Source organism: Macrobrachium rosenbergii, chromosome 4 (genome assembly GCF_040412425.1).
Source record: "Macrobrachium rosenbergii isolate ZJJX-2024 chromosome 4, ASM4041242v1, whole genome shotgun sequence".
Taxonomy (NCBI): domain Eukaryota; kingdom Metazoa; phylum Arthropoda; class Malacostraca; order Decapoda; family Palaemonidae; genus Macrobrachium; species Macrobrachium rosenbergii.
In genome coordinates, this window is record NC_089744.1 from 39,308,970 (window position 1) to 39,321,846 (window position 12,877).

Here is a 12,877-nt window from a genome sequence, read left to right on the forward strand (position 1 = left end):
TCGTAATTTTTGCACCGTTTTATATTAGCCGTTACATAAAGTTCTATATATAAAAATGTGCGCAATTTCATGTAAAATACAACAAAAAATAAGTCATGGTTGTAGCTTTTATCAGTTTTGAAATATTTTCATATAAATCATGAAAGTGCCAAAATTTCAACCTTCGGTCAACTTTGACTCGACCGAAATGGTCGGAAAATGCAATTGTAAGCTAAAACTCTTACATTTTAGTAATATTCAATCATTTACCTTCATTTTGCAACAAACAGGCAGTCTCTAGCACAATATTTCGATTTATGGTGAATTTAGAAATCATTGCAATTTAGTGTACACAACAAAAAAAAAAAAAATAACTCATTAGCTTTAACTGTTTTGCTCACAGTGCGATTTGTATACAATTATATATGAAATTTTTTTTCACGCTGTCATATATTCCAATATTTATATATGATAATGATATTTTTTTTTCATTTCTGATGGTTGTATACTAAACTTCAGGCAATGAGAAAAAAAGGAGCTAAAAATGAACTCTTAATCTTAAAAACTAAGCGTGCTGTGATTTTTTGAAAAAAACTTTCTTTCCACTTCGGCGCCAACTCCCAAAACCCGCCAGCATATGGCAGACACTTTTGTAAATAGAGCCTCGGCGTTTAAGGGTTAATTAGGCACAATACAAAACAGTAAATACATATGAATGTTGCCACCTTATTTTTATGTTAATGTGTTTCCAAAATTATGCTGGTCAAAAATTGGGTATGTTAAAGTGTTTCCAAAATTATGCTGGTCAAAAGTTGGGTACATCTTCAAAGCCAGAGCATCTTCAACACTGGGAAATACAGTAATTACACACAACTGCTAAGGCTAGTTTAATTTAGTATTTATACTTCTGAGGTCTATGCATAATCCATGCGCAGAAGAACCTAAGTTTGGGGGTAAAAACAAATGAAGTTTAAGCAACACCTAGTACACAAAGTGCTGCCTTAATAACTTAATTGGTTAGGTAAACTACATCAATAAATCAGGCCACTGCAAATTTCATTCCATATCTTGACCATTATCTCAAACTAATAACAAGAAGAATACAGTGAACCCCGTGATTCGCTGGGGATCGTCCCCCCGCGAATAGGTCAAATCCGCGAATGCTTAAAACCCCTCTAAAAACACTTACAACTGCACATTTTGATAGCTTAAACCAAGAAAAACCCTGAGTATTTTAATAGTTTTATCACAAAAAGTGCATTTATTCATGAAAATTATATGAAAATACAGTAATTAAATATTTCTCAGTGAAAAATAATGCGAATGGGCAAATTTTCCGCAAATGATGGCTAGATATGTTCCACAGAGAAACCTGCGAATGCGTGAGTCCGTGAACCATGAGAACACAAATACGGGGGGTTTACTGTATTAATAATAATAATAATACTCAGCCAGACTCACAGCCAACAGAAGAGATCCCCAGCCATGATCATCTAATCAAAAATAATAATAATAATGATAATTATAATTACCTGATGTCTGATATGGTGTCATATCACAAGATGAGATTATGGTAGCAATGGTACAATGCAAAGGACCAAAATCTTGTGCTTGGACGGAAGACCATCGGCGCTTATCAGACTCAGGTGGACCCAATAAGAAGTTGACGAGTGCTGAGAATCCTCCAAGTCTTAAAATTTGGTGAGCTTGAGCAAAACCCTGAAGTAAAGATAGAATGCTTATGTAAGGAGATTTAGTACTATATAATGAAACATAATTCATAATAAAGTCAGAAAACAGTACACCTGAAATCTAATAAAAAAGATCGTAACTCTCAAAATAGGATGAAAACCTTTGTGAATGCTAGTATACCCAAATCTTGGAAATTTGTGTATTCAATACAATATTCGAATTCACTGCAAAGTATCAGTTTAACAAAATAATCAGTAAATCAAAAATAGATTAACAGCTATGGTTTTCTTCTCTTACTTTGAATGTAACATACTTGTATACTTTGCAGTGGATAAAAATGCCTAAGTTAAAAGTCACATAATTAAACTTACCATTAAGGGTATAACAGCATCTGAAAATGTTTTTCCTTCTTATTTTTAGTGCCTTTAAGAACTCATGCCAAAACCCCATCTCTCACCCGAAATGACAAAACACCTTGCCCAAACTCATTCTTAAAATGTCTTATGCAATATTCACTCTCTCTGCACCTGCATTTTCAATTACTTTATACAATCAAAGCTGCATTTTTAAAATATTTAATGACAAGTGACATCATTCAGTGGACAACACCAGCAACCTGCAATACTCAGTTTAAAATACTGAAGGAAAGTGAACAAAAGATCTGATCTGGGAGAGTTAACAACTTAGAACTGCTACCTGCATTTACCCTATGGATAATATAAGCACAGATAATGAAAGTATTAGTGGCACCTCACCTTAACAGACCTCAACTTAGCAGATTTCATTATTTAACAGACTTGCTTCAGTCCAATACAAATTATAAAATTACTTTGTAGTTATGGGAGAAATACAGTAAGTATGATAGGGTTATTGGATAGTAGACCGAGGCTTTTTTGTTTGTGCTTGTGAGGGTGGAGGGTGAATGAATGAACAAACACTTTAATGTTGACTAACACTTCCTCGCTGTGCCAGTGAGGGTGGATAGTGAACAAACACAAGCACACACATGACCAATGCTTTCTACTCTCTCTCTCCCCTACATTATTTTTATTGGCATTACTTAATGCAGTACTGTACTGTACTGTACTGTCCTGTACTTAATATATTAATTTTTCAGTATGTGTCCATGTGTACAGGGCATATGCACAAGCATGCATCATGTTACAAAAAACTACACATTTGGAGCAAGTCTCTCTCTCTCTCTCTCTCTCTCTCTCTCTCTCTCTCTCTCTCTCTCTCTCTCTCTCTCTCTCTCTCTCTCTCTCTCTCTCTCTCTCTCTCTCTCTCTCTCTTTTGTCATGAAAAATTTGGAGTGATTAAGTTTAAAAAGAAACAATGTTTATGTTTTATTTATAATGTGTAGGCCTTTGTTACTTAGCAGATTTTGTTACTCAGCAGAAGAGGCAGACCTGCAAGCTATGCGGACCCTATGGGGAGCACTCTATGATTTTCTGAAGTGTCACATTAAGCCTTGAAAGGAAGCACTGGCAGGCTCCAATATGTCACTCTCCAATGTAACCTCCCTATTACATTCTTCCCCCTTTCTGTAGGGAACTATTTGAGGAGTCTGATGCTGTTCAATTCACTGAACGACTCCAATAACAGAACTGTATAATATATGCTCTTCTTGAAAAAGGGGAATCCTGTAAGCAACAGACTCAAGAGTTTCCTTTTCCTAAGTCGAAGAAAGTTCACTAGGACTCAGAGCCATACAAGCTTCCATTCACTTCTAAATGATCCTTTCAACAACAGAACAGACAACAGCAGCAACAGCACCCAATTTGAAGCATACAATGATGCTCCTACTGGGGAAAAGGAAAATCAATTCCTAGACTGCATATTAAAGGCAAGGGAAGAGGCAGAGCTCAACAGGACTTACATGGTTGGGGGTCGTCTTCAACAACATCACAAGAAATGAAGTTCTCCCCTTGTGGATACTGTACTGTATTATTTTTGATGGGCTGGGGTGGAAATGGTCTCATCCTCCCCACTTTAAAGGGGTTTTTCCAAAAACTAGATCCCTACTTGGAAGATTACATGCAGAAGGCCCTCTTAAAGGGAGCCATAGAGAAACATAAGTTTATTCACCACCAAGCACATCTCTTCAGTATCCCCAAGAAGGATTTCTCCAAACAAAGGGTGATCCTTGACCTGCGACAGTTTTCGGATGATTACTGTTGCCCAAGCATGTTTAGTCACTCTGCAAGGAACCTGGACTGTCTCTATAGATCTGAAAGAAGCATACTCGCATGTTCCTATCACCGTTCCCTTCTGCCCCTTCCTAGGATTTTGGATAGGGAAGGAAATGTACAGATTCAAAGTCATGCCCTTTGGGTTAAACATTGCCTTGAAGAGTTTTTACAAAATTAGCAGCAACAGTTGTCCGTGAACTCAGGAAAGAAGGGATTCAACTGGTAGCCTGCCTAGATGATTGGCTAATCTGGGGGCCCACCAGAGAAGAGTGCTTACAAAACCTGAGAGTGGTAGTCGACAGATTCCAGTCAAAGGGTTTTCTAATACACTGAAACAAATTCCACCTTACACCAAGCTGTTTTCTGTGGCTAGGACTTTGTTGAAGTACTCTTTGCTGCCAGTTGTCTCTTCTCACCAGTACTCAAATCAGAATAAGGAAGGACCTGAAAAGGTTCATTGCAGCCCAATTTTTCCAGACACCAGTTGGAGCGAATGTTGGGCCTATTACAGTTTGCATCTTTGGTAGACCCCATCTTCAGACTGCAACTAAAAAATGTAAATAAAGTCTGGCTCTTGCATGCAAGAAAAAAGATTCACAATCAACTACATCCAAGGAGTCAGAGTTGGAAAGATACTCCAGCTGTGGACCTGGAAGGGGTCTCTGGCAAAACAGGTTGTCCTGACTCCGTACTTACAAGTGATAATACACACAGATGCCTCCTTGACAGGTTGGGGAGGCCATTGGAGGCATCGTCAGGTAACAGGAAGGTGGTCACCTGTTCTGAGGAGGTGTCATATCAACTTTCTGGAGCTGATGGCTGTCTTTCTGTCCCTCCTCAGAAAACTGAAACCTCCAAAAAGGACCCACACTTTGTTGGTCCTAGACAATATGACTGCAATGTCTTGCATCAAGAAGTTGGGCTCACACTCAGCCCCTCTCAGTGCAGTAATACTGCACTGAGAGGGGCAAGCAAGTAAGTGGTACTTGTCCACAATTCACCTTACAGGGTCTCTCAGTGTAACAGCAGACCCTGTTAAGGAATACAACAGCCTCGACCGAGTGGATGTTAGAAAATCAATTACTTGCCAATGTGCTTTCACATCCAATATTGGACCTGTTTGCCACATGCGAGAACCATCAGCTTCCAGTGTGTGTGTGTGTCTCTGAACCTGGACAGTTAGGCAATAGCAAGAGATGCATTCCTACAAGATTGAAACAAATGGAGGACAATACAGTATCCTTTTTTCCTCCATTCTCCCAGATTTTTAAGGTTTTGAACAAACTACTAAGTTTCAATGGAAACACTTAGTAGCCCCAAATTGGCCAAACAGTCATTGGTTCCAACTGCTTCAACAATGAGCGAAGAATTCAATTCCATTACCGTCCGCTGTTGTATCCCAGACAGTAGGAGGGAAAGTCGTCTATGCATCCTCCTTTCTGAGCCGAGACCTTCATGTGTGGATTTTTAAATCTTGTCTACTGTGAAGATTATTCACCCAACATTGCTAGGTACCTAGTGCCGAAACCATAGACATTGTCTCTACAACAGTACCAGTCAGAATAGAAAGTGTGATTAGATTACATCAATGCTGAGAGCCCAGTTGAGATCTCTGTTGAAGCACTTCTACATTTTCTTATGTCTTTTCGAAAGCAAGCGCCTTACTATTACCTGGTCCCTGAATAAGGTGCTTAGACTACCATCATCCCCTCAATTCAGTGGGCCCAATACAGTTACAACTCACATGCTCCAGAAGGCAGTCTTCTTGAATGCTTTGGCATCAGGAGCTCGGATTAGTGAACTTTGGTCTCTTAGACGGGGACAACGATATACCACTCAAACATCTAAACATTGCTTATTAGTGTTTCCTGACCCATCGTTCCTCGTCAAGAATGTGAAACCTTTAAAGAGAAAATCCCCTTTTCTGATAAGACAACTCAGTTTTTCGGATAAAAAATTAATGCCAGGTTCAAGCATTCAAGGTTTACCTAGAGGTCATGGTAAACATTCCAGATGGTCTGATTTTCTTACACCCTAGCACAAACAAACCAATCTCTCTACAAGGGCTGAGGATGATTTCAGTGTCCCTCATTAAAACGGCAGACCCTCACTCCTTTTCTAAGCCGCATGACATCTGGATTGTAAGTACATCATTGGCTTTCTTTGGAAATGTTTCTTTCAAAGGAGCCTCGAAGTGTACAGGGTGGTCATCAGAGGCAGTATTCCTGAAACTTTATTGCCATGAGCTTGAACAAATTCAATTACACTTATTATTAGTAGGTGTTATGATATAGGCACTTCTGCAGAAAATCATGGGTCTTCTTGATGTGGTGGTTATGCCTAGATATTGCTGGAAAAGGCGCAACAATCCCACAACTGATCCCAGAGTATTTAGGTAAGTCACCTTAAAACTATGTGTCTTAATATAAATAAGTTTGTGTTTTGTTTCATGTTCTTGTTGCCAAACCCTATGGGTTTATAACTTGTGACTTAACCTTATTAAAGTATATTAATTACTGGAATTGTTGTGCCTAATTTTATATGAAAACAGGTATGTGTAAGATCTGAATTCGTTTGTCAAAGCTTGTTATTATGAAAATGTATACATTTAATAATCACATAGGAAAAAGTAACCATCACGAGAATTTTCTGAATGTGACATCACTAACCGTGGAGTAATATGTTATATGTGGATCTGCAAAATGAATTTTTGTTCAACTTGATACAAGTCCCCCAATATTATGGATAAATGGGGAACTTAGTTCAATTATTAATTATTACAAATGACAAAACGGTTTTTACTAGACACCAAGCATGACGGCACTGCTATCAGAGTTACCTTTCGTACACAAAAAGTTACGCTATCACAATTACTGATTGTAGATAAACTAGAATTATCTTACTAATGCTAAAAAGTTATTAACTTATGATATTCAAAACCAAATTGTCTAATATTACTGCATTATTGTTAAATAATGCTGTGTCAGACAGAAAAGAAGAAAAACAGCACTGCACCATAACACAGCCAAGCAATCCAATCCTAACTTTTCCCCTTGTGGGAGATGCACAATCTCCCATCTCTAAGAGATATAAACCTACTAGTATAAACATTTTTCAAAACATTTGCACTTAACTTGCTGCTGAGTTTAGTTCTTCCATGGTGATAGAAATAAGATACAGTAATTTTTCCATTATCTGAAACTCGACGTAATCCAACACACCCAAACCAAGGATCAAGGCCCCAAAGATATATGTATATACAGGCAGTCCCCGGTTTACGACGGTTCCGGCTTACGACGTTCCGAGGTTACGACGCTTTTCAAATATATTCATCAGAAATTATTTCCTGGCTTACGACGCATGTTCGGGGTTACGACGCACCGTACGCCGATCCGACAGAAGAAATATGGCCCCAAAATGGCAGAATAATCATAATTTGAAGGTTTTTTGATGTAAAACTCAATAATAATGCAGTTTACATCGTTTTCAATGCACCCAGAGCATTAAAAGTAAGGTTTTCTTATGATTTTTGACGATTTTCGACGATGTTCCGACATTTACGACGATTTTCGGGTTACGACAGCAGCGCAAGAACGGAACCCCGTCGAAACGGGAATCTATATATATATATATATATATATATATATATATATATATATATATATATATATATATATATATATATATATATATATATATATATATATATATATATATATATATATATATATATATATATATATATATATGCATGTGTGTATATATTAAATATAATATATATATATATATATAATATATATATATATATATATATATATATTATATATATATATATTACAGGTTGACCATCACTAATCCGGCATCACTGGGACCTAGAGGGTGCTGGATTAGCCATTTTGCCGGATTAGCCATTTATTAGGCTAGAATACACGAAACACAGTATCTAAGCACCTCATCCTAGAATTAAAATATCCCATAAATCAGTACAAGTTGGTTAATAAAGAAAAGACAATTATCAAATACAGGTAGTGCTCGAGTTACGATAATTCGACTTACGATATTTCGAGTTTACGATGGGGTTAGCAATTAATACCGATACGAAAATATTTAGGAAATATTTTTTGATTTCGCGCAGGCGCAGGCAGCAAGAAAGACCAACTTACAATAGACTAACTTCTTTTCCTCCATCTCTTTATTCCATCTGCTAGCTAAAAAAGTAAAAGAGAATGATAAAAGTATTGTTAGTAACGTTATACTCTTGCGTAAATGTGTACAGCCATAAACAACCGAATGGGAAACTGTTGTTTTGCTAATAATCGTATTGGATAACAACTGTTGTGCTTGTATTTCAACCATCGTACGGTAATACACAATTACTGTAGTTATGTTACAAGTGACGTTAAGGACTGAAATATTTTTTACACTATACCCTTGTTCGCTTTGGAGAAAAGATCGGCAGGGAAATATACTGCTACAGTAACTTTAAGCTGCAAGTTGTAGCTGAAGCTGAGAAAACAATATTCAAGCTGCTAATGACTATAAATTATCGTGCATCGGCAACATGGATGAAACTCGACCGTAAATAAAACTTGAGAGAATGTATTTTAATCAAAACTACTGGGCATGAAAGAATACAAATTACTACTGTTTTCACGCCGATAAAAGATAAATACGTAAAGCTCGTATTATGATGAAATCATGAGAAAATAGCGAACGGAATCTTGATTTTTTTTACTCAAAAAAAAAAAAAAAAAAAGCCCCAAAATGGCCAGCCGCGATTCCCGCAAACGTCATATATTAATGAAAAAATAGTTAAATTAATTTCACAACGAGACCTATTTAAGTTATATTTCGACTTAAAAACACTTCGTATAACGAAAAATATCCTTGTCCCAAATAAATAAACTATCCATATTCATTTACGCTAACTAGAAGCAAGAAAAGCGCTTTGAACTTGGTTAAAAGCGGCGATATCGAATCCCAAAACAAAACATTGATTGGAATTTATAATACAAAAACAATATGAGAATATACGCAATTGGAAACAATGTAGTAAAGCATAACTTTTTAAAAGATCCATGAAAAAGATGCACATTCGTTATGTTGATGTTTGTATAATACTGCTAATATGTGAATAGAGTTCAGTATAATGTAGGCTACGCTACCAGTTTGTTGATGCAGCGCACTGCGCCACCAAACCGAAGTGGCCGGCGAGCGAGTTAGCGCAGTGACCCGGGAAATTTGAAAATTAGTGGGGAAACACTAGAAATTACTCTAGCTGAAATTTGTGCCGGATTACAGATTGTTCGGACTGATTGCCGGATTAGTGATGGTCAACCTGTGTATACAGTATATATATATATATATATATATATATATATATATATATATATATATATATATATATATATATATATATATATATATATATATATATATATATATAAATTTAAAAAGATTTGAAAAAACCACCCTCCAATGGTTGGCAATGCTGCGTGGGCTCAAGAAAATGTTGGTAACACTGTCTACATTCAGACTGACTGAGAAAGGGTTTTAGGCATTGGGGGAAGCCTCGAGAAATTTCCAAGGTTGGGGTGGACGGTCAGATGGCTTGAAGGCAGGGTTGTTTTGGAAGGTGGATGGAACTGGAGAGCAGTTTCTATGGCTGGGAGGGGGTGGGGATGCAGTGTTGGATGGGTGAAGAGGGCTAGGTAGACCTGACTTGATAAAGCTTGTTTGGTTTTGTGTTTTGTTTATGAGACAGTAATTCACATTTTGTTAAGGATGTGTACAGTACTGAAAATACAGTAGAGAGAGAGAGAGAGAGAGAGAGAGAGAGAGAGAGAGAGAGAGAGAGAGAGAGAGAGAGAGAGAGAGAGAGAGAGAGAGAGAGAGAAACAATAGCCGAGGTATGTTTCTGCATAGAGAGAGAGAGAGAGAGAGAGAGAGAGAGAGAGAGAGAGAGAACTGAGGTATGTTTACATTAAGCACAGGAACACATCCTTTACTTTTTTTTATCTATATTTTATGCTACAGTATACTTGTTGATATTTTTATTGTATTTCTAATTTTTTATTCTTTGTATTTTCTCATTTTTTGTTCTTTCAAACGAAAAGATAAATGCAGGTACGTACGTATGCACACACTTGTTCCATGCCGTCGGTGAACTTGGTATTGCCCGTTTGGTTTTTTGTTGCTTACAAATGAAATTTACATTTTAATATTTTCATGGTGCTTAGAGATGAAAAACCAACAGTGATAAAATATTCTCGTTTTCTGTTATAATATGTGTGATAATCATACTTAGAGTCAACTAAACTTGTAATGAAATAGAGTACAGTATAGTAAATCAGGCAAAGCAAAAATTATGATAACACATACCTATGTTTTCCCACACTCATTCGATGGCGTTGTGAACCTTGGAGTTTTAGTTTTGTGTTTTTATGTTTATGGTACAGTAACTGATATTTCATCAAAGGATATGTACAGTACTGATATGTAGTAGAGAGAGAGAGAGAGAGAGAGAGAGAGAGAGAGAGAACTGAGGTATCTTTACATTAATGCCTAATACAGTAACACACACACTCTAACACTATTTTGTTTATATTTTACGCTACAGTACCTTAGTTTATATTTTAACTGTATTTTCTCCCTCTTTTAGTTTTAAAACCAAAAGATAAATGCAATCTTGTGCATAGATTACGTACATATACACACACTCATTCCATGCTGTCAGTGAACTTGGTAGTCACCGTACAGTATTTGGTTTTGTCTTGACTACATAAGAAATATTTTTATGATGATTAGAGATGAAACATCGAGTGATAAAATATTCTCTTGTGTTCTGTTATAATGTGTGTGATAATCATACGCAGAGTTAACTAAACTTGTAATGAAATACAGTACAGTACAGTAAATCAGGCAAAGCAAAATATATGACAACACGTACCTAGTATGCACACACTCATTCCATGGTATCATGAACTTCATGGAGTTTATTTAGTTTTGTGTTTTTATGTTTTTGGTACAGTGACTGATATTTCATTAAAGGATATGTACAGTACCTTTACATTAATGCCTAATACAGTAACACACACTCTTACACTATTTTGTTTATATTGTATGCTACAGTATCCTTGTTTAAATTTTTACTGTATTTTCTCATTTTTTTTTTTTTACAAACCAAAAGATAAACGTCATCATGTCCGTAGATTACGTGCACATACACACTCTCATTCCATGCTACTGGTGAACTTGGTAGAGCCTGTTGGGTTTTGTCTTGCCTACATATGAAATTTGCGTGTCAAGTATTTTTATGGTGATTAAAGATGAAACATCAACAGCGATAAAATACTCTTGTGTTCTGTTATATGTGTGATAATCATACTTAGTTAACTAAACTTGTAATGAAATACAGTGCAGTACAGACGTGAGAGAGATGCGAAATAATGAGCAGGACAAGTACTGTTGGTTTATTAATGAAGCTGTACGAGACGCATCGCACCATTCACGGTCTCTTTCGAGCACACGTGTGTGTTCGTCATCCATCGGAGGGGACAAGACAAAAACATGAGCATCCCGTTTTCTCTCTCTCAAGGAACGCAACTTCCATAATACAATATTTCTGTCTGTTTCTCCCTAACCATTGTTGTCTCCATTTATGTACAATCACCACTACTTACATTGCCATGTGAGCATTCTAATCATGCACCCATAATGTTCCACCGAATCTTCTGTATCAAACTGTATGTATGTTTCTGTTTGTGAAGACGCCAAACGTCTCACCATTTCACACATATTATGATAGTGCATTGTATTCATTAATCTGTCTTGAATCTCATGCAATTGGCCATACAGTGAAACCCCCGTATTCGTGGGGAATGCGTCCCACACCCCCCCCCCGCAAATAGCTAAAATCCGTGAATACTTAAAACCCCTCTAAAAACACTTAGAACTGCCCATTTTGATAGTTTAAACACAGAAAAACCCTGTAAAAATGCATATACCTGAGTATTTTAATAGCTTTATCACAAAAAATGCATTTATTCATGAAAATTATATGAAAATACAGTAATTAGTGAATATTTCTCAGTGAAAAATACCGTGAATTGGTGAATTTTCCGCGAATAATGGCTAGATATGTTCCACAGAGAAACCCGCGAATGCGTGAGTCCACGAATGCGGGGATTTACTGTATATGGAATTTCCTGGCCTTTCCATTGATATATGTTTTATCACTGTACGTTTATTATCTCTCACAATCGCCGTCTGTTTGTCTGCTGACAAACACAGATGTCCGAAACATTACCTCTGTTTTTCCCTGTCTGTGTGCAGATGCTACTTTGCAGCTCGCACCAACCAATAACAACTTTGAAGATTCTGTACATTCATTCAGTAAGGAACCACCAATAAACCAGTCAACACCCAGCCGGTATGTCACTCAATCCCGTCCTTACAAAGCAACCTGCTTATAAAGCGGCGTGCAGACGTTTGCATATACACAGAGACCACGGGTACAAAAATTTACAAGTGACCTGAGATCAAACTATTTCTCTACACAAAACAGGACAGGTCCATACAGAAAACATGATGATTAACAATAGCTAGCTGGACATAAAAATACTCTGACACATCCGTATAAGTGGTACAAGGGCAAATGAACAGGTAATAAATATACAATTCACAATAATGATACTAAGATTGTGTTCGTCCGACCTTAGGTCACATGTGAAGGCACTGCAGAAAACGGGATGTTCATCATAGAGAACCTGTTGAGCAGAAAACGGGATGTTCATCATAGAGAACCCGTTGAGCAGGGACTTTACAATACTCCCGCAAGACGTAGGTAATGTCTAATCAAAGCAGGTATCTGCTGGGGCTGCAAAGGGGGGCCCCGCCTTCTCGATGCCAGCTGGGGGGGGGGGAGTGTTCATCTTCTTCAGTGCCCTGTGGATGGATGTGCTGGGTTGCCCTCTTGCCCGGTCCCGGGGCCTTCCGGGGGGGCCCACAAGGTT

General features: G+C 37.3%; 1 protein-coding gene across 4 annotated transcripts in view; it reads right to left on the bottom strand.

The window, feature by feature from the left end:
• LOC136832815 (ubiquitin carboxyl-terminal hydrolase 24-like) overlaps nucleotides 1–12,877 on the bottom strand; it is a 374,979-nt gene that overhangs the window by 53,290 nt on the left and 308,812 nt on the right. For all 4 annotated transcript variants that reach the window (XM_067094450.1, XM_067094436.1, XM_067094461.1 and 1 more), the window contains exon 40: nucleotides 1,512–1,698. In XM_067094450.1, the coding sequence (XP_066950551.1) occupies nucleotides 1,512–1,698 (187 nt within the window). The remainder of the gene's footprint in view (nucleotides 1–1,511; nucleotides 1,699–12,877) is intronic.